Below are 20,922 nucleotides of genomic sequence, written 5' to 3'. Positions count from 1 at the left end.
ATCAATTAATCACTCGGTTTGTAAAATGTAAGCTGCATGCGAAAGATGCATTGCACACACTTTAGAATGTTATTACATAATTCACATGATAGATTAAAAATGAAGTACTTACTTGCTCAACTGTAAAACTTATCATCTCTAATATTATAACCGCATACCCTAACCTGGACGTTTTACTTTTTTTAAGACGTGTGCAATACATCTTTCGCATTTAATTTTTTTTTTTTTTTTTTGCAATTGAGTGATTAATTGATTACACTTTAGGCAAATTGAGGGCTAACTGAACACTTTATGCAAGTGAGAAAGCTATAAAGACACTTTAAAATTCAGAAACCCATCAAGTTTTTTAGATAAGTTTATGAGGCAAATGATGTATTAAACCTAAAAAAAATAAAGGCCTAATACATTTCCAGCTCACTGAACATGTCCAAAATAGTAGATTGACTCTCTGAACTTTGCAAGTGTCTCACCAGCTCCCTATACTTGCTTATTTCGTATCACCAGCTCCCTAAACTTGTCCATCAAAGTAGATTAGCTTTCTGAACTTTACAAGTGTCTTATCAACTCCCTAAACTTGCTTATTCTGTAACAACTAAATACAAAATCTTATTGAACCTAAATTCTAAAAATATATCCTCATCTATTTGAGAGGTAATTTTTTCGCTTCTCATACATTTCATCCTATTATAAGAGTTAGTGTTGTAGGTTTGAGAGATTGAATGGATGAAGATCGAAAGTTAATATTATGGTTTTTGTATTTAGTTGTTACAGAATAAACAAATTTGGAGAGTTAATGAGACACTTGCAATGTTCAGGGAGCTAATATATTTTTATGGATAAGTTTAAAGAGCTAGTGATACGAAATAAGCAAGTTTAGAAAGCTGGTGAAACATTTATAAAATTCAGGAACCCAATCAACTAGTTTGGATAAGTTTAGGAACCGTTGTTATACTAGGCCAAAAATAAAAGATAAAATTTGTTTGCTTTCGCATGCCAGTTTCAAATTCAAACGGTAAGTGAATAGTAAAAATAATTTTTATATCTTTTGCTGCCATGTGACTGTCAATACAGCCTATACAATTTACGGCATATTAGTTTGATAAAGAATTCTGAAATGAAATTAGATTGTAATTCTTCCAAATGAGGAATTATCCGGGCGAGAAGCCTTAGAGAGATGTATTACTGGCTAGCAATCCTTTCAACAAAGGATACGTGAGAGCTATTTTCATTCGTTGCTATCGGCGGAAAAATGAACAATTAGAAGGTATGTTAAATCTGTAGCACATGCGACTCAGCAATTTATATTCAACAAGGTCAGTTTGTTCGTCCTTCTTCTTCTTCGTTGATCAACGTATTGTGGTTGAACACCAAGTGCTTGTGAATTTGCCCAACCGAAATTGCTTAAATTTCTTACTATCTAACTCGGTGATTTTGAATTTCATCTTTCATGTACTAATTTCTCACTTCATCTTTGATTTTTTTCACCCATACTGATTTCATTTCTGATCTTCTTTGTAGGCTCACTTTTCAAGTATGTTTCAGATTCTGCACGTCTTGCTTGAAGTTGACACTGCATCCCATTTGATGGGATGTACATAATTAGGTGAACTTCTAATTATGTGCTTACTTTCTACATTTAGTCTTGTTTGTTAACGTGCAGATAAATATCATTCTAATTTTTCAATGCTGGTTTGATTAATAGAATTAGTAGAAGGGGAAATTTAATTGATTCATGGATCTTAATTATTAGAATTCTAGGGCTGAGATTTAAAGGTTTAAATACCTGACATGTGGATGTCATATTTCATTTCGGTTAGAAATATGAGTTTTCTCATATTGGTGTATCACTTATGTCATCATTTTCGATGTTTTTTAATCACTGAAATCGTCAGAGTGACCTAATTGAGACAAAACTTAAAGTTGAGCGATTTTATTAAGACAAATTAGAGTTGAGTGACCATTTTGAAACAATCATGTAAGTTCAGTGACCAATGATGCATTTAACCTGAGATTTAAAACATTGTAAGATTTAAATTTAATAAGCTTAGATGCATAGACAGTGCTTGAAATTTATGTTGATCAAAACAGAAAAAATAAACGAAGATAAAAAGAAAATTAAAGGAATAATTTACCCTCTTATTAATGGTAAAATATTTTCTTAACACTTTTTTTTTTTAACTCCAACTCTCTTCTACATTTTTTCCTTTGTTAAATATGAGACCAATTTAACCATACATTAAAAAAAGGAAAAAATAAGCCAAAAGAAAAAAAAAACCATAAAAAGGATTAGAAATAAATTTAACCCTAACGTTTTTTATGAAATACAGATTTAATAAAGTATAAAATGTTCCAAATTTAACCATAACTTTTTCAAGGAATGTCCATCTTAGCCTTATGTCACCTAAAATTTGGAAAGACCGGATTGACTGTTATTTAACTGTCTTATTAGACCTTTCAAATATCAATTATGCGTAAGATATTTAATGTGTTATTAACACAATTACAAAAAAAAAAACATGTTAAAATGCTAAAAACTAAAGTATTGTTTGATAAAATTGAAAATTAAGTTTTGGAAAAAAAATAAGTATTGAATTTTAAGTGTTAAATATTTTAAGTGCTGAAAGTATTAATGATGTAACTGCTTAATTTTTTTTTGACAACTATGTAACTGCTTAATTAATACTAAAAATAAGTGTTGAATATAAAAAAATAGTGGTTGGTAATGTTTAACTTAAAACGATAAGTTAAATATTTTGACTTATCAAAATAAGTGATTTTTAACTTAATTGACTAATTTAAGTGGTGGAGAAATAATCTTTATCGAACACACTTACATTAAATAAGTATTTAACATGTTAATTTAAGTGATTAAGTGAGTTATCAAACAAAGACTAAGGTGCTGTTTGATAAAATTGAAAATTAAGTGCTGAAAAAATAAGTACTGAATTTTAAGTGCTGAATAATATAAGTGTTGAATGTATTGAATGATGTAACTTTTATAAAAATATTAGTTGATAATATTTAGCTTAAAATGTTAAGTTAAATATTTTGACTTATCAAAATAAGTGATTTTTCACTTAATTAACTAATTTAAGTGGCAGAGGAACAACCGTTATCAAACGCACTTAAATTAAATAAGTGCTTAACATTTTAATTTAAATAATTAAATGAGTTATCAAACAAGGCCTAAGTTAATATTTTTTTTTTTTGTCAAACTCTTTAATATATTTAGTGTGTTACTAATATAGTTACAAATAACGAACCAAAAATGTATGAAATTGCTTATATTTATTGACTAACTTCTTTGGAATGTGTGATGTGACAGTTAAATAACAGTCAAACCAACCGTTTTGCCATTTCGATAATGTAGGGCTAAAATTGATCTTTCTTGAAAACGTTAAGGTTAAAATTGAACCATTTGGTATGTTAGGGCTAAATTTGATCCTTATCTCTAAAAAAGAAAAACATGAAAAATAAAAAATGTGAAAACGGTAAAAAAACGTGAAAACCAAAAACAAAGTGAAATACGTGAAAAAGGAAAAAAATTCGTTTAAAATTGTAAAAAACGTGAAAAACCAGAAAAATGGTAAAAAAAAAAAACAAAAAAGACGCAAAAAGGAAAAAACATAAAAAAAAGGAAAACGTAACAAAATATTTTCACGGAAACAAAGTGAAATATGTGAAAAATAAAAAAAAAACCCTTTAAAATTGTAAAAACACGTGAAAAACAAGAAAAATGGTAAAAAACAAATTATGTGTTTGTTTTTGTTCGTTTTCCTGTTTTAATATTTTATTTCATTTTTCCATTTTTCTATTATCATGTTTTTTTTCTTGTTTTCCACGTTTCACCTGTTTTCGATTTTTCACGTTTTTCTATTTTTATAGTCTTTTGTTGATGCGTTTTTAAACAATATATATTGTTATTATAATATAAACTTTAATTGAAAATAAAAAATAAAAATAAATATATTATTTTGTGTTGGCTCTGGCCCCAAAGCTCAATTGTTGACTCTGTCTTCAGAGATTGACTGGGCTGGGATGAGCCACCTTACACTCTGATGCCAAAATCAGTAAGGTTGTGAGGAAAACTACTATAAGTGGAAAGTAAAATATTTCATAGAAAGAGGGGAAAATAACTTTTTATAGGGTCCCGAGGAGTGAAGTTACCTTGCTACCCTTGGGTAAGACAGTGGCTGTAGGTCGGTATAGGAAGGGAGGGCTTTTCGGATCCCTCAGAGGGATGTTGAAAGCTTCAGGCACATTTGGTTTTGGATCTTTAATTTAGAGGATTCATAACAGATGCCCCCCAGGTGTATTTCAAATCATTACATGTAAGATAAGAAATTCAATGTCCGCCTTTCTATGTGCGTTTCCCAAGGGACAACCGCCATAGACAAATTATTTATTGTAGATGTGTCGTCCGTTGGGCCATTTAACGGGCTGACAACCCGACTCTTTTTTACATTTGGGCTGTTTGACCATTCCTTTTATTTGTAGGGTTATTTTTAGGGGGTTTAAATTTATGTTTTTGCCCCTGAAACCCTATTTTTTCCTATAAATACGAGACAAAATTCAGTGCAGAGAGAGGATCAAGATTAAGGAATCGAAACTAGAATTTCTAGCAAACACAATCATTGTCACTCTATTCAGAGACATTCTTGATTAGTTTAAACCAACTTAGATAAAGGTTTTTGAGGAAACATATGCTTGACATTAAAAATGTTGGCAGTACGAAAGTGGCCAGGCAGTTGCAAACGATACGCATGCAGATTAATCTTCTCTATGATCTCCACGAGCCCAATCTTTTTGGCTGATAGCTTACCTATCTTTTGTAAAAGAACTGACCATACGAAATCTCCCACCTCAAATTCCACGCGGCGACGCTTCTTATCAACCGCTTCTTATATTTATTGGTAGATTTTTCAGCAGATTATCGTGAACTACCGGATGTACATGCTATTCATGCACAAAAGTCTCAGCCCTTGCATGAACCCGTGTCTTGTCCGGTAAGGGCACCAGATCAAGTGGCCCTTTAGGAAGAACCAAATATAGCACATCAAATGGAATAAAACTAGTACTCCTGTTAACTACATCATTATGAGCAAATTCTGCCTAACACAGCTTCAAATCTCAACTCTTCACATTTTCACCAACCAAATACCTCAGCAGGTTCCCTAGAGAACGATTCGCAACCTCAGTTTGCTCACCTGTCTGCGAATGGTAGGCACTTCTAAAATTCAAACTCGTATTCACCATCTTCGACAGGCTATGCCAAAAATGTCTAAGGAACCGGGTATCACGATTAGAAACAATAGACACAGGTAAACCATGCAACTTGTAAACATCCTTGAAGAACAATTGTGCCACCTTAACACATCTGTGGTCTTTTTTAAATAGAATAAAATGCACCATCTTAGAGAATCGATCGACCGCCACATAGAAAAAATCATTACCCCGGTGAGTGCGTGGCAATCCAAGCACAGAATCCATGCTAATGTCCATCCAAGGCTGAGATAGAACCGGTAGTGGCATGTATAAGCCTGCATTTGTTGTTGTTCCCTTAGACAGTTGGGCAACCCAACGCCTCTACACCAACTTCTCTAGTTCTTTTCGAATTGTAGGCCAAACAATAGTTAGCATGCACCAACCGTAAAGTACAATCTCGCCCTACATGTCATTCACCATGCAGCTCCTGAATAATCTTCACCCGCAAGCTACAATCTGAAACACACAATGGATTCCCCTTCAAAAGGAACCCATCATGTATGTGGAAATCTGTTCGTTCGCCTGCTTGAACCATTGTCAACACACTAGAAAAATATGGATTATATTTATACAACTCAGCATGGGAAGCAAAACCAGGTACCTTGATAGAAAGCTTCATTAACAACCCCCTACACCTGCTCAACGCATCATTAACTCTGTTAGTCACCCGTGATTTATGCTTCACCACAAAAGTGAACCGTTGAAGGTAAGCAATTTAGCTCGCATGTCTCGTAGAAACTTTATCTTGGCTATGCAAATGCTTCAAAGCCTCGTTGTCTGTATATAAGATAAACTGCCGCTGAAACAGATAATGGCGTCAATGCTTGATAGCCTGGACCACCACATAAAATTCAACATCATAGGTGCTATACCGTAGCTTCGCACACGACAATTTCTTGCTAAAAAACGCCACTGATCTCTTGTGTTGGCTCAGAACAGCCTTAATTCCTAGTTCGGAAGCATCAGAATGCAACTGAAAAGGTTGATGGAAATTTGGCAGTACTAAAATGGTAGTTGTAGTTAGACGCACTTTGATGAGCTCAAATGCCTTTTCTGCCTGTCTGTCCAAGCAAACTTGCCACCCTGCTTCATACAATCAGTTATAGGAGCCATTATACTGCTGAAGTGAGGAATGAAATGCCGATAAAAAGAATCCAATTGGCAAGTGCTTCATAGGGGTAAGCATCGGTTCGGTTTGGTTAGTAACCGAATCGAAGTTTGTGCTATTTTCATAACCGAACCGAACAAGATTGGTAACCGTATTTTATTTAATTGAAAATTTTCGGTTTGGTTACCGACCGAATAATCGAAGACTCATAATATTTTTTTGTATATTTTTGTTTAATTGGTTTTCAAATAATGCTTTTGTATAAAAGTTACAATTGAAGAATTGAAGAAATTAAAGACTAATGAACCAAAATTTATATATACAAAGATAAAAGTATATTTTTTAGGGGTTGGTTTTTATATTTTATATTTTTTTATATTTATATAATAAGTTCGGTTTGGTTCGGTTATCGGGTATACCGATATATTTTTTCAGTAACCGAACCGATTACCAAACTAAACCAAAATTAAAACCGAACCGAACCAAAATGTTAAAATAACCGAACCAAATTAAAACTTCGGTTCGGTTATCAGTTTGGTAATCGGTTACCGGTTATTTTGCTCACCCCTAGTGCTTCATAGCCTCCACTTTAGACTTGTCGACTTGCAATCCCAGACCAGACACGACATAACCCATGAAGAGCACCATGGATGTGAGGAAAACACACTTTTCCACTATTGCATACAATTTTTCTCTTCATAGCACGATAAGAACCTCCAGCAGCACATCAAGATGATCTTCTGGGTTAGCATTATAGATCATAATATTATCAAAGTACACTACAACACTTTTGCCGATAAAAGCCTCAAAACCTGATTCATAATGTGCATAAAAGTGCTGGGTACATTGGATAACCCGGATGGCATGACCATCCACTCATACAACTCCTCCCTTGTCTTAAAGGTTGTCCTCCACTCATCACTTGCTCGGATACGAATTTGGTGGTACCCGCTCTCAAATTCATATTTGTAAACACAATTGCACCACTAATTTGATCCAGAAGATCATCCAATCAAGGAATAACACAACGATACATGGCTATGATTTTATTGATGGCTCTAGTGTCGACACACATCCGCTATGTGCCATCCTTCTTTAGGGTCAACAGAGCTAGAACTCTACAAGGACTTAACCTCTCCCAGATGTAACCCTTGGCTAACAGCTTTTCCACTTGCCTCCTCAACTCTAAATGCTCCCCGAGACTCATTCTGTAATGGGGCTGATTGGGTATCGCAGCCATATTCTTTAGGTCAATCTGATGCTGGATGTCTCGCATTGGGGGCAATCCAGGCAGCTCCTTTGGGGACATATCACTGGATTCTTCTAGAAGCGGCCTAACCACATCTGGAACCAACGCCTCGCTCTTTACTGTTCTCCCAACCAACACATATACTACCCCAGTCTCTTGCAACTCTCTTTCAAACTGAGCTAAGGATAATAGGTTAATACCGCTTTTATTATCTTCTCCATTAGGCACTAGCATATTTTTCACTTCCTCAAACACGAATCTGTAAGTGTTTGTTTTCCCATTATAGATCACACCTTGTCAAACTGCAAAGGACGTCCCAACAGCATGTGACATGAAACCATAGGCACAACATCACACCAAACCTCATCTTTATAGCGAAACCCCACTGAAAATGATACTAACACCCGTTTGGACACAGTAATCTCTCCCCATTGTTTCAACCAAGCTAACTTATAAGGTTTCATTTGTTTTTCAGCTACGAGTTCTAACTTTTAGACCGCATCAGCATAAATTATATTCTCACAACTACTAGAATCAATCATGAATTTAAACACTTTAGCTTTAATGGTTCAGGTCGACCGGAAGATATTACTCTGCATCCATTCATCTTCATCGACAGAGCCTTCATAAAAAACTAGACCACCAACAAACACATGGTCGTTATCAATTTCGTCATCCTCGTCGATATTAGCAAACCACGCCTTCTTACCTACCCTCCTACAGTTAGTCTGCATGTGCCACACCTCACCACATGCAAAGCACATTATGTCACTGCTTCCTTGGCTGGCCCTCCTATTTGCACCAGGACCCGCACCCATTGGGGTTGTTGCCTTTGTATCTCGCTTAAGTTTTTATCCCTGAAACCTCCACTCGAGGAGAACCCTTAGCTAAGCGCTTGTCTGATACCACTAATACGCCTCTTCTCAAGTTGTACATCCCGCTGATGTGTTGCTGAAATTGACACTAGATCAAGAAGATTGACAGTCTCTCTGATCTGCTCCCGCATACCCGAATATATCTGTCCACCAGTTGATCTTCTGTCTCTTGCACGTCGTTCTACACCAATCAAATGATAGAATTCAATTGTGTATTCATCATCAACTGTACGACCTTCCTGCTTCAAATTATGTAACCTCTGATATATTAGTCGCTTATGGCAGAAACATTGCCCACATCTGCTTCTTTATCTTTTCCTAGCTTGTAATTTTTGACTTTCCCATCAGAACCCTCATATATCTCAGTTGTTGCCAACACGCCATGACTCTATCTCTGAGTCGAGTAGCAACCAAAGGGATCCTTTTATCTTTCAGGACACCCTTAAATTTCAGAATCTCCTCTACCATGGCCAGCCAATCAAGAAACTCCTCGGGTTGAAGGGAACCATGAAACTCAAGGATCTCGGTCCGCATGCCAGCCTGCCAACATCTATCATCTCTCGCAATATGCGTGCGGATGTCGACGACCCCTCGGTGCTTCGAAATACTCATCATCTGTTTCCTCCTCACCGTCGAACTCTTGAGTGAAAGGATTCATTTGATCATCATGATTCGTGTTTCATCGATCGTCATGATTAGGTTATTGCGGATTAGGGTTTTTTGCTCCTATTCAATGACCAAAACGCCCGTTCTCCGTGTCAGTTGATCCATGATAGCGTCCATCCGTTGACCTATCACTTGCACAACCTGCTATCCAAGACTCTGTTCGATCTGTTGTAGATCCTCACGACCATACACCTCCTCTACCGTTCGTCTCTTTGAGCATGGTGAATATGCTTAGGCTTTGATACCAACTAACGCAGCAAAATAAACAGACTTGTTCCAAATCGTTGAATCGTGCATGATTTTCTATTGAAACCTTCAAAATTCAACAAGAACTTGGGAAAAAACGAATTCAATTCTTATTAATAAAAAAAATTGTCTAGTACATCAATTTTAGGGCTTTATATAGCAAACCTTAAAACCTAATCCTAATGATAAAGAAAAAGGAAAATTACATAAAGACCCAAAAATTAGTAATTTGCGTTTTTTAGATCCTAATTGATGGAATTTAGCTGAAAACCGACTAAAGTCATGACAAAGCGATGAGTTTCGATTGTTGGCCCGTTTTCAATCAAAATAGAATTAAAAAAGGCAAAAATCCAAAAAGTCTCAGACTCATCATTGAATGTTATGCTCATATTAAAAAAAAAAAAAAAACTTGCAAGTTTCAGTTCTAGGTTGATTTGAAAACTAGAGAAAAGCAGCCACAGAAAAAAAAAAAAAAAAAAAGAAAAACAAACCTCGTCAGCATCGAGAAAGACAGCATATTATGAGCGTTAAATCAAGTAGCGTTTTGAATTTTTGAACTACTTTGATGCTTTGTATTTTCAAGAAAACTAATTAAATTTAGCCTGAAATAAATATAAACAAGAAAGATACCATTGTATAAAAGCGATTGCGAATAGACCTTAAAATTTGGGAGAAGAAGAAGTTGAGAATGGAAGACGAAAGACTGAAAGCACCATTGGTAAAATGTGGAACAGAAACCAGAGAGAAAATAAAGAAAGAAGAGATAAAAGAGGAGGCGAAGAAGCAGTTGAAGTTAGCTGGAGGACTAGTATGTGTGAATTTATTCATGTATATGATACAGGTGATTTCAGTGATGTTTGTAGGACATTTGGGTGAGTTGCCTCTTTCTTCTGCTTCCATTGCCACTTCTTTTGCTTCCGTCACCGGCTTCAGCTTATTGGTACTTTTGTTTCCATCAATTATTCAATTCAACCCATTTTTATATGTTTTTCTATGTGCTGCCAAAAGCAGATCTACAGTGTTCTTTGTTTTGTTGTTTAATCTGCAGAAAGGAATGGGGAGTGCCTTAGATACATTTTGTGGCCAATCTTATGGTGCAAAGCAATACTCAATGGTTGGTGTTCATTTACAGAGAGCAATAGTTGTTCTTCTTCTCACCAGCATTCCACTTGCAATTATATGGGCAAATGCTGCTCAGATTCTCTTATTTCTCAAACAAGACCCTCTCATATCAATTGAGGCTGGGCACTATGCTCGTTTCATGATTCCAAGCATTTTTGGATTTGCAATCCAAGAATGTCTTATCAGATTCCTACAGACCCAACACAATGTTATTCCAATGGTGCTTTGCTCAGGAATCACAACTTTGTTTCACATATTACTTTGCTGGATACTTGTGTTTAAGTCTGGACTTGGAGCTAAAGGTGCTGCTTTTTCCAATGCTATATCTTATTGGATTAATGCAATCTTATTAATGGTTTATGTCACAAAATATCCTTCCTGTAACAAAACATGGACTGGCTTTTCCAAGGATGCTCTACATCTCCATGGAATTCTCAGTTACCTTAGACTGGCAATTCCTTCATCGGTGATGCTCAGGTGTTGTTCAATTTGTTTCTCTCTTCAAATTAATTATATAAATTCAATTGGGTATGCGTGTTTTAAGTTTTATGTTTTGAAATAGCTTGGAGATTTGGTCGTTTGAAATGATGGTTCTGTTAGGCGGTCTTCTTCCTAATCCACAACTTGAAACTTCGGTGCTATCTATCAGGTTAGACTAATGGAATGATTGTAATTATCCTTTACACTAATATTTCTAACCAGTTGTGGTAAATTGGCAGTCTTAACACAAGTGCAATGATGTACATGATACCCCTAGGACTCAGTGGAGCAATAAGGTAAGCTCAGTTAGCCTGTAACATCAAGATTTAAATACTTAAATTTGTCCTTATGACAGACTTTCTCATATATGTGTACATATTAATTAGTACGCGAGTGTCAAACGAACTGGGTGCTGGACGGCCACGAGCAGCTCGTATAGCAGTATGCGTTGCATCCTTCATAGTTATTACAGAAGGCATTTTGGTAGGATCTGTCTTAATTGTGGGTCGTAGACTTTGGGGATACTCATACAGCAATGAAGAAAGACTAGTGAATTATGTAGCACAAATTTTGGTATTGATTGCTGTAGTCCATGTTTTTGATGGCATTCAATCTGTGCTTTCAGGTTTGTCTGCACTTGTATTTTACTGTAGTATTTGTTTTGTTTTGTTTTTGATGCCATTCAATCTAACAAACTCTTAATTGATTGATTTTGTCAGGAACTGCAAGAGGTTGTGGATGGCAGAAGATTGGGGCATTTATTAATTTGGGAGCTTACTATCTCATTGGCATACCTTGTTCTGTCATTTTAGCTTTTGTCTACCATCTTGGAGGAAAGGTACATTCATGTCCTTTTCTTCACAAATTAATTAGCTTTTGTCTGCCATTTGCCTCCATAGTGTCTTCACAAATCTTATCTTTAAACTTCAATTGACAATCAATTGTTCCGTTTAAGTAGTCAGAAATTAAAAATTATGTTTAATTCTAATGACCTATATATATATTTTACTAGAACACAGTTGAAATAAAATCAAAGTGAGTTATGTGTTTTATATATGATATTTGGGTTACAAGATTGAAAGGTTTAATATATCATTTGCTCTTTGAACTTGTTCAAAAAGTTCGATTGATCTCCTGAACTTTCAAAGTGTTCCAATAGCTCCCTCAATGTGCTTAAAATATCCTGATAGAACGCTCAACTTGCTTAAAATGTAGTCAATTGATCATTCGGTTACAAAAAAGTTAGTTGCATGCTAAAGTGTGTTGCACACGTCTAGAAAAGTAAAACGACCAAGGTTGGAGTATGAGTTTCTAATATATAAGAGATGAAAAGTTTGGCGAGTGCAACAACTTTAAGCATGCAGCTAACTTTTTTTTGGCAACCAAAAGATTAATTGACTCCATTTTAAGCAAGTTGAGGGGGTTATCGAGACACTTTAAGCAAGTTGAAAAAGCTAACGGAACACTTTAAAAGTTTAACAAACCAATTGAGCTTTTTGGACAATTTCAGTTGCAGATGATGTATTAAGCCACGTTGAAAGTTGTTAAATGTGGTTGACAGGGGCTGTGGACAGGAATTATAGTAGCACTGGTTGCCCAAGCAGTAGGCCTATTGGTAATAACTTTGAGCACTAATTGGGAGAAAGAAGTATGTCAATTTTTCCAAATTATTTCTTTACAACCAATTACTATTCCTTCTTCATTTAGATTTGCATTCCTTATTTTATTTTGTCTTTGTTTATAGTCAAAGAAGGCCAGCGATAGAGTTTTTAACAACATCATTACTCCTCAAGATTCATTGCCATAACCCAGGTGAAATCACATTAAAGTTCAACAATCCAAAGTTAAAATTTAACAAAAACAGAGGGTTTCGTGAGGAGTCCGGGACCTTGGATACATTTTGCGACGCATGTCGCGAAAGATGTACTTCACAACCATGTTGCAAAATGTATTGGGGTCCTTTTAAATGAGGGTTAAGGTGCAAAAATACCCCTAACGTTTTGGGCCAGGAGCAATTTTACCCTTAACGTCTAAAATGGTGCAATTTTACCCCTAACGTTGGAAGCCAAGAGCAATTTTACCCCTAACGTTAATAAATTAGGTCAATTTCAGACACTATTATAAAACATAGATATTTTTGTTCATTATTCTGCACCAATTGCATAATAATTCGTTCTAAAAAAAGGATTTCATGTTTTTTTATAATTTAATAATAGAATTTGAGATTAATATTTATAAATTCGGTAGATTTTTTGAATTTTTTTTGTCTAATCCGTACAAAAAGACAGTATTTTTTTTATTTTTTTTTTCACATCTCAACGAATGTTTGTGATTTGTTACTGATAAAATAACAAACGTATGAAGTGTAGATAACAAGATTCATGACCGAGAAGATAGTTTGATGAATTATTTCTCAAATTGATCCAATTTACTAACGTGAGGGGTAAAATTGCTCTTGGCTTCTAACGTTAGGGGTAAAATTGCACCATTTTAGACGTTAGGGGTATTTTTGCATCTTAACCCTTTAAATGACCGTGTTCTTTCTAACATCTGTCCAAAAACTGGTCCCCAAAATATTATTTTGCTTACAATTTCCTCATTAGACTCCAATAATGGGATGGTGCGTTTCGAATTTAGGGTCAAAATGTTCCATAATGTTGCAACGTGGATCAATTTAATCCAAATCGAAATTGACAAATTTTGACAAAATGTTCTGAATACAATCAGTTTTAATATTAAAATTTTTGATCAATTTGTCAAAATTTGGTAACTTAAGTAGTAAGTTGATATCTGAACTTCGATTTGGATTAAATTTTTCATAATTATCAAGTTTGAGGGTCATTTTAACCGTTAATTCTTAGTTTTTCCTATTATAACTTTTTAATTATAATTTTGTTTTTTCCTTTTGTGTGCGTAGGAAAATGTACTTTAAGATTTTTGGTAATGTCCAATCTCAAGATAGAATTAAAAAAGGCAACAGTAATACACAAATTATAATAAATGATTGGTGAAAAGTCAGGTTATATTCGTGGTCAAAGGCGAGTGTCTAAACTTGTAATTTTTTTTTTTTTTTTTTTTTTTTTTATCACACTAAACTTGTAAATTAAAGGCTTAATACATTATTTCCCCTTGAACTTGTCCAAAAAACTGGATTGACCCCCTGAACTTTCAAAGTGTCCCGATAGTTCCTTCAACTTACGTAAAATGTCTAGTTAGCCCTTTGAATTTGCGTAAAATGTAATCAATTGATCACTTGGTTGTAAAAAAGTAAATTAAATGCCGAAAATGTATTCCACGCATCTTAAAATGTTATTACATAATTAAAAAATAAATTAAAAAAGAAGTTATTACTTATTCAACTATAAAACTTGTCTTCGCTAATATTAAAGCCGTATACCCCCGATCTTGGTTGTTTTACTTTTTTTTAAGACGCGTGCAATACATCTTCTACATTTAACTTACTTTTTTGCAATCGAGTGATCGATTGATTAGATTTTGCGCAAGTTCAGGGGGCTAACTGAACATTTTATACAAGTTGAGGGGACTATCGGGACACTTTGAAAGTTCAGGGGCCAATCAACCTTTTTGGACAGGTTTAAGGGGCAAATAATGTATTAAACCTAAATTAAAACACTACTTAATATTATATTTAAATGCAAGTTGCAAAAGGATATACAAATTATAATCTATAATACATTTTTATGATTATTTTCCTAGTTAATTTGGTAAAAAAAACTCAGTTAATTAGGAGATAAATTATGAAGACAGTGAATTTTGTAAAAAAGGATGATCAGAGCCTTTTCTTTTTGCATGTACAAGAAAATCTTGTTGCTAATAAGGAACATTAGCAACGAATATTGTTGTGATGTTATCAAAAATTTACTGTAAATTTCTTATTTTATTTTGTAATATTAATAGATTTAAGTAATATTTAAAAATTAAATACATACAAAATAAATTTTAACTTTTTTTTCAATTTTTTTTTTAAAATTTAGTAAATTATATACAATTCAAATTGAATTACAAAATATATAACATACTATTTTAGTTTATTTATATGTTATAAATATTAATAACAATAAGTATTATATATATGTAAAATTTATTAATTTGAATATTAAAATATTATAAACTGATATTAAAGAAATATTATTATAAGCATATTTTTTACAATAAAAGATTTTTTTTGGCAACAATAGGAAAATTGGTTACTAACAATGAACTCTAGTAACGAATTCTTAGGCTGTGACAAAAGATTATTGCTGTAAATTGCACTCTACTTTCCCTCCACAATTTGACTGTGCTGGAATCGTGAAAATGATAAATATATTTCACATCGGGACCATCCTTCCGAATTCGCTCCATGTTACCCATTTCGGAAATGCTTGTTTGTATCACATGGCGCAAATTAGGAGGGATGGTCCTGATGATCCTTTTACAATAAGACTTCCCACAAACAATGCTCCTCAGCTGCAATGGACCCATGAAAGGACTGTCTAAATCCGAAGAAGACGGATACCTATCAGGCCTTTGATTTAGGATCTTATAATCATCCGAAATCCCTTAAATATAAGCGTTTTCATCATCTAAAAGCTTCTCCACCCAGAGCGGATGTGGGACATCAAACCGATGGAAGACCCGCTAACCCTTTAACTCTGACGTGTGGATTGAGTGCCACGTATCGGAGCTAATGGGTCATTTCAAGTGTCGTTCCTCATAAGCATCGGAGGAGCAAAGGGTGAAAGAAGGCTCAAAATTTCATTCTCCTCAACCTTTTCCCACTAGGCATCATCACCTCTAAAGTACGTCAACTTCTGATTGCTTCGATGAAATAGGGAACCTCGCCAACCGATGCTTGTGTATCCTCTATTGAGGTCTTCCCAAGGGCTAGAGGAATCTGATACACCAAATGGGGATATGTAAAATACACCGATCATTATAGTCTCTATTTTTTGAAGTGAAAAGCTAAAAAGATGTTTCAAAAAGCGGATTTAAATAGTCTTCAAATCCATTACATATTGATATGGTAAATAATATCTTTTGGATCTAAGGTGGTTCTTAAGGGCCCATGGTCTACTTTTGGGCCGGCCCATCTAGGATCCCCAAAAGGTATTTGAAGGAAACAAGGCTTCAGACCTCAAATACACGCTAAAGCTATTTGGAGAGGAAATGTAGATTCCGGACCAATACGACAATGACACATATATCTAGGTCTAAGCTCAAATGTCTATAAATATGAGCTTAATTCAAAAAGAAAGGTACTCAATTCTATATACTCAAACTTATTGATATTCTCTAAGCTTGGTATTCACATACTAACTTAGGCATCAGAGAGGGTTTGCCGGTCTCCGGCCCCCTGTTTAATTGCATTCTATTTTAGAGGTCTTAAGGAGTTGTATTCCGACATTTCAAGGATATTCCGATATCACATATAAATTCATAAAAATACAACCTAAAATATTTACTATGTTATCAATACAGTTACAAACCACAAGTTAAGATGCACGAAACTACTCCATTTTATCTAGAAACTTGTTTGTAAAGTTCGATGTGACAATCAAATAATGAGCATAAGGTTCAATAACTTTCTCAATTCTTCCATCCTCTTTCTTATTCTGTACTTGCTTTTACTTTATACCCTCTTCCTAAACCTAAATCTGCACTTAATTTTTCTTTTGCATTTATCAACAATGGCAGACTTACATGGATTTGATCGGGTTAGTTTCGAGGATGAAGAAGTTTCATCAGACTCTTCACCTTCTTCATCTGTTCGCTCGGTTGCTGGAAAATCACTAGTGGAAGGACTGATTCTGCCTCAAGTTTTATCGATTCCACCTATTCCACGCTTTGACCTCCAACTCTCTCAAAAGAAGAAGCATAACAGTCGTGGTATAGATCCGACTTCTCAACTTCTTAATCAGGTTCCTCCTCCTGTTGATTTCTCCTCTATTCGACCTGATCACAAGATATCTTTTCAGTATCAGCTTCTCCGACTGATAATCCTGGAGTAAGCTTGGTTACTGTTACGTTGAACGGAAACAACTACGTTTCCTGGAGTAGAGCCATAATCTTGGCTTTATCAACTAAGTAAAAGTTGAACTACATACTATGTGATGATTTTCAGCCTACTCAGGGCTCACTAATGTATTCGCACTGGAAACGAGTTGATTCTATGGTGATTTCGTGGATTATGAACTCCATTGCACGAGATCTTATTGATGCATTTATTTTTACAACGTCGGCACGAGATCTTTAGAAAGAGTTGGAGCATCGATTTGGTGCATTAAATGGACCGCTTCTATATCAACTTAAATGAGAGATAAAGGATTTCAAACAAGGTAATTTGTCTGTAGCAATTTATTTTACAAAATTGAAGCGACTCTTGGATGAGCTTGCATATATGTGCCCTGCTATTGCATGTACTTGTGAAGCTTCACAAATGTGCTCGTATCTTGTTCCAAAAAAGACATATAGTTCTCATAATGCGGATCAATTGGTCCAGTTTCTAATGGGACTAAAGGATGAGTATGCTCATGTCAAGCACCAGATGCTTTTGATGGACCTTTTACTAAATATCCAGAAGGCTTATTCTATGAAGCTTGGATACGTGAACAACCCTACGTATCATGTATCTGATACGGAAACGCCCGGAAACTGCTGGGATACGTTTCAGAGCCGTTTTCGTAATATCAAAAAGTCGGACACGCGAGTCTGTGTAGGAAACGCGTGTCCCAGAGAAAAAAACCAGTCGATTTTATTCCAGAAAAAAACAGAGGTGAACAGCAAGATCGATAGATCGTTATTTGAAGGTAAGAAAGAGTAGGAATATGCAAAGGATTGTGTGGATCTGTATGTACAACAAAATTAAAATCTTAGATAAACCAAAAGACAGAGTTTTAGAGCAGTTATAGATTGGATACGAATCATATAAAAAATCAGAGTGAAACAGAGCATTTGCATTCAGTGCACATAACCAAAGACATGGGAATCAATGCAATGAAACTCCTAATTAATACAAAAAACTGAGTCTCAAACATAAAAATATATTTTTAATATTTATAAATGTGCCCCAATATTTTTAATATTTACATGTTTCCTCCAGGTTTTCGTGTTCTGTGTTTTATAGAAATGGCGTTTCCCGTATCCGTTTCCGTGTTGGATACCATATCTGTATCCATGTCCGGACAACATAGAGCTTATTCCATGGTTCAGAATGTGAAAAAAAAGAGGGAAGTTCATTCTGAAACTTCTAATCTCGAAATTGCAGCGCATATCTCTACTTCTAAGCCGAATACTAATGATAGAGGAAAGAAACGTGACTCAGGAAACAAATCTGATCAGTTTTGTTTTCATTGTAATAAACCAGGATACGAGAAGGAATCAAGTTTTAAGTTGCACGACTATCCTGAGTGGTTTCAGGAGTTTAAGAAGAAATCTAAAAATAATAAAGCTAAGGTAAATTTTGTTTCTACTCAACTTGAAACTCCAATGGAAAATTTTGATGAAGAATCTTACACTAATCTCCCTCCTGGTTTTGCTGAGTATGTTCAGAAAGAGATTCAGAAAGTTATGAAGGGAAATGGACCAACAGAGTATGCTGATGAAGGAAATCACTCTTTCTTTGGATTTTCTAGTTATGTAGGTATTAATTCTCTTTTTTTTCCTCTCAATTAATCAATAATACATTCTGTTTTAATACAAATACTATAAATGCTACGAGTTCTACTATTTGGATAGTAGATACGGTTGCAACATCACATGTGTGTGGTGATCTCAATTTGTTTCACTCTTATAAATTAGTATTACCTAATAATAGAGTTCACTTACATGACGGTAGTAATAAATTGGTTAAACATATCGATTTCGTTCTATTAGGACCAGATTTATTTATACAGAATGTTTTTCATGCGTCCACTTTTCAAGATAATTTGTTATTTGTTGGAAAATTGATCCATGATTCTCAGTTTGTTGTTAGATTTCTTCCTAATATTTGTTTACTGCAGGCCCAACAGTCTAATAAACCTGTTGCTGTAGGATTATATCATAAAGGACTTTATAAACTAAATTCATCATCCTTTTCACCACACATCTTAGCTCAATGTAGTAGTAATAATGATGTTTCTGGATAATTTAATTCTTTTTTGCATTCAAGTAATTATGTAAATGATCCAGTAGTTGATCCTGTATGGCACCTTCGCCTCGGATATGCCTCTGCATCACAATGCAACATATACCTATTGTAAATTTCAGATTAAATAAATACATGTGATGTTTGTCCCATGGCCAAACAACACAAGCTTCCTTTTACTTCTAAAAACATAACTGCTACACATAAATTTCAATTAATACATATTCACGTTTGGGGACCGTATAAACTCACTTCCTTAACAGAGCTAAATATTTTCTTACCATTATCGACGACTATACACGTACTACATGGACTGTTTTGTTACTAAGTAAAACTCAAGTACTACATGCCTTAAAAGTTCTCATAAATATGGTTGAAACTTAATTTTCAATTAAAGTTCAAAATACAAGGTTTGATCATGGTACTGAGTTTATCAATAATAATTGTAAGGATTTTTTCCAATATAAAGGCATTTTCCGTCAAAAATCTTGTGTTTATACTCCTCAACAAAATGAGATAGTTGAGAGGAAATATAAAAATTTATTAGAGATTACAAGAGCTCTTTTATTTCAAGCAAAATTACCAAAAACCTTTTGGGGAGAAGCTTTATTAGCAACTATTTTTTAATTAATATTCTACCCATTAAAGTTTTAAATTGGAAAACTTCTTACCAAATATTATACTCTAGGCTACCTGATTATAAATTTTTGAAGGTTTATTTGGTGTAAATATGTTATTTTTCTAACTTACACCCTACCCGTGATAAATTAGATCCCCATGCTATTCAAGGTATTTTTGTGGGATATGCAATTGATCACAAAGCCTATAAAGTTTATAATATACAAAGTGGTCAAGTTTGTATAACACGTGATGTTATATTGTCACGTCCGTGTCTAAATTTCTAAAATTTATATTTGGATATTAGTATATATTATAATTATTGTGTGTGTGAAGTTAATACGGTGCTATAGGAAAAGTTTGGAGTTAATTTGATGGTTTTATGTGTAAATTAAAAGTTTAGGATTGAAGTCCAGATATGATTTTTATAAGTTGTGATATTTCGAAAGATAAAATGGTTTTATCCATCTAGGATTGCCCGGGGTAGGGTTGTAATTGTAAGACCATACATAATGGCGGTGTGGCCAGAGTGCACGGCTGGTAGTCCTAACGTTAGGCAACGAACGAGATATGAATGGGATATCTCGATTATTGATATGATTGATGTTATGATAAGCTACACGGGTGGAATTCGAGGATGGATACACATACACAAATTTTATTTTATGAACTTAAGCTTTGAGTATATTTTATAAGGTTTTGATTAAATCCCTTTATAAATGTATATATGTAGCTATGTTAAATAAAGTTGGTTTTTATAGCTGATAGTTTCTTACTGAGATTTCTGTCTCACCTTTTTAAATGTTTTAATGTTTTTAGGTGAGAAAGTACAAGGTATAGAGCAGGTTACCGACCGATTAGGTGAGGATTGGAAGTTGTTGCTTATTGTTAGAAGGGTAAAGTTCAAATAAAACCCCTGTGGTTTCACTAATTTTCAGATAAAGGACTGTGATTTACTTTTTGTCAAAACAAGGATTGAGGTTTCAAACTAATGTCATTAAAACCATCTTTAACGACCTGAAAATGAAAATTTTCAAGAATTAAAGTTGTTCAATGTCATATTTTCTATGGAACTACATTTTCGATTTTCGAAAATCATCTTTTTTGGAACTTTCTCTCTCTAAACACTAACTTTCTCTCTCTTTACCAAACATCTTCTAAACAA

The 20,922-nt window shown here is 34.3% G+C and overlaps 1 protein-coding gene across 6 annotated transcripts; it reads left to right on the top strand.

The window, feature by feature from the left end:
- The first annotated feature begins 1,057 nt into the window (after window positions 1–1,057).
- On the top strand, window positions 1,058–19,254 carry LOC136203199 (protein DETOXIFICATION 16-like). Of its 6 annotated transcripts, none has more exons than XM_065994296.1 (13): window positions 1,058–1,264; window positions 1,519–1,603; window positions 10,261–10,349; window positions 10,458–11,008; window positions 11,094–11,180; window positions 11,251–11,307; window positions 11,398–11,636; window positions 11,731–11,849; window positions 12,573–12,659; window positions 12,756–12,823; window positions 16,709–17,349; window positions 18,114–18,466; window positions 18,563–19,252. In XM_065994296.1, the coding sequence occupies exons 3-10, from the start codon at window positions 10,263–10,265 to the stop codon at window positions 12,816–12,818; spliced, it is 1,290 nt and encodes a 429-aa protein (XP_065850368.1). In that variant the 5' UTR covers window positions 1,058–1,264; window positions 1,519–1,603; window positions 10,261–10,262; the 3' UTR covers window positions 12,819–12,823; window positions 16,709–17,349; window positions 18,114–18,466; window positions 18,563–19,252. The 6 variants fall into 6 exon arrangements, with proteins under 6 accessions (XP_065850368.1, XP_065850369.1, XP_065850365.1 ...); XM_065994297.1 differs by having other exon boundaries at window positions 1,058–1,313; XM_065994293.1 differs by lacking the exons at window positions 1,058–1,264; window positions 1,519–1,603 and having other exon boundaries at window positions 8,863–10,349; window positions 12,573–12,626; window positions 18,563–19,254.
- Window positions 19,255–20,922: the final 1,668 nt, after the last annotated feature.

The sequence above is a fragment of the Euphorbia lathyris genome, chromosome 8 (genome assembly GCF_963576675.1).
Source record: "Euphorbia lathyris chromosome 8, ddEupLath1.1, whole genome shotgun sequence".
In the NCBI taxonomy this organism is placed as follows: domain Eukaryota; kingdom Viridiplantae; phylum Streptophyta; class Magnoliopsida; order Malpighiales; family Euphorbiaceae; genus Euphorbia; species Euphorbia lathyris.
The sequence above is the reverse complement of the archived record's forward strand: the minus strand, read 5'-3'. Positions and strand labels throughout refer to the sequence as shown.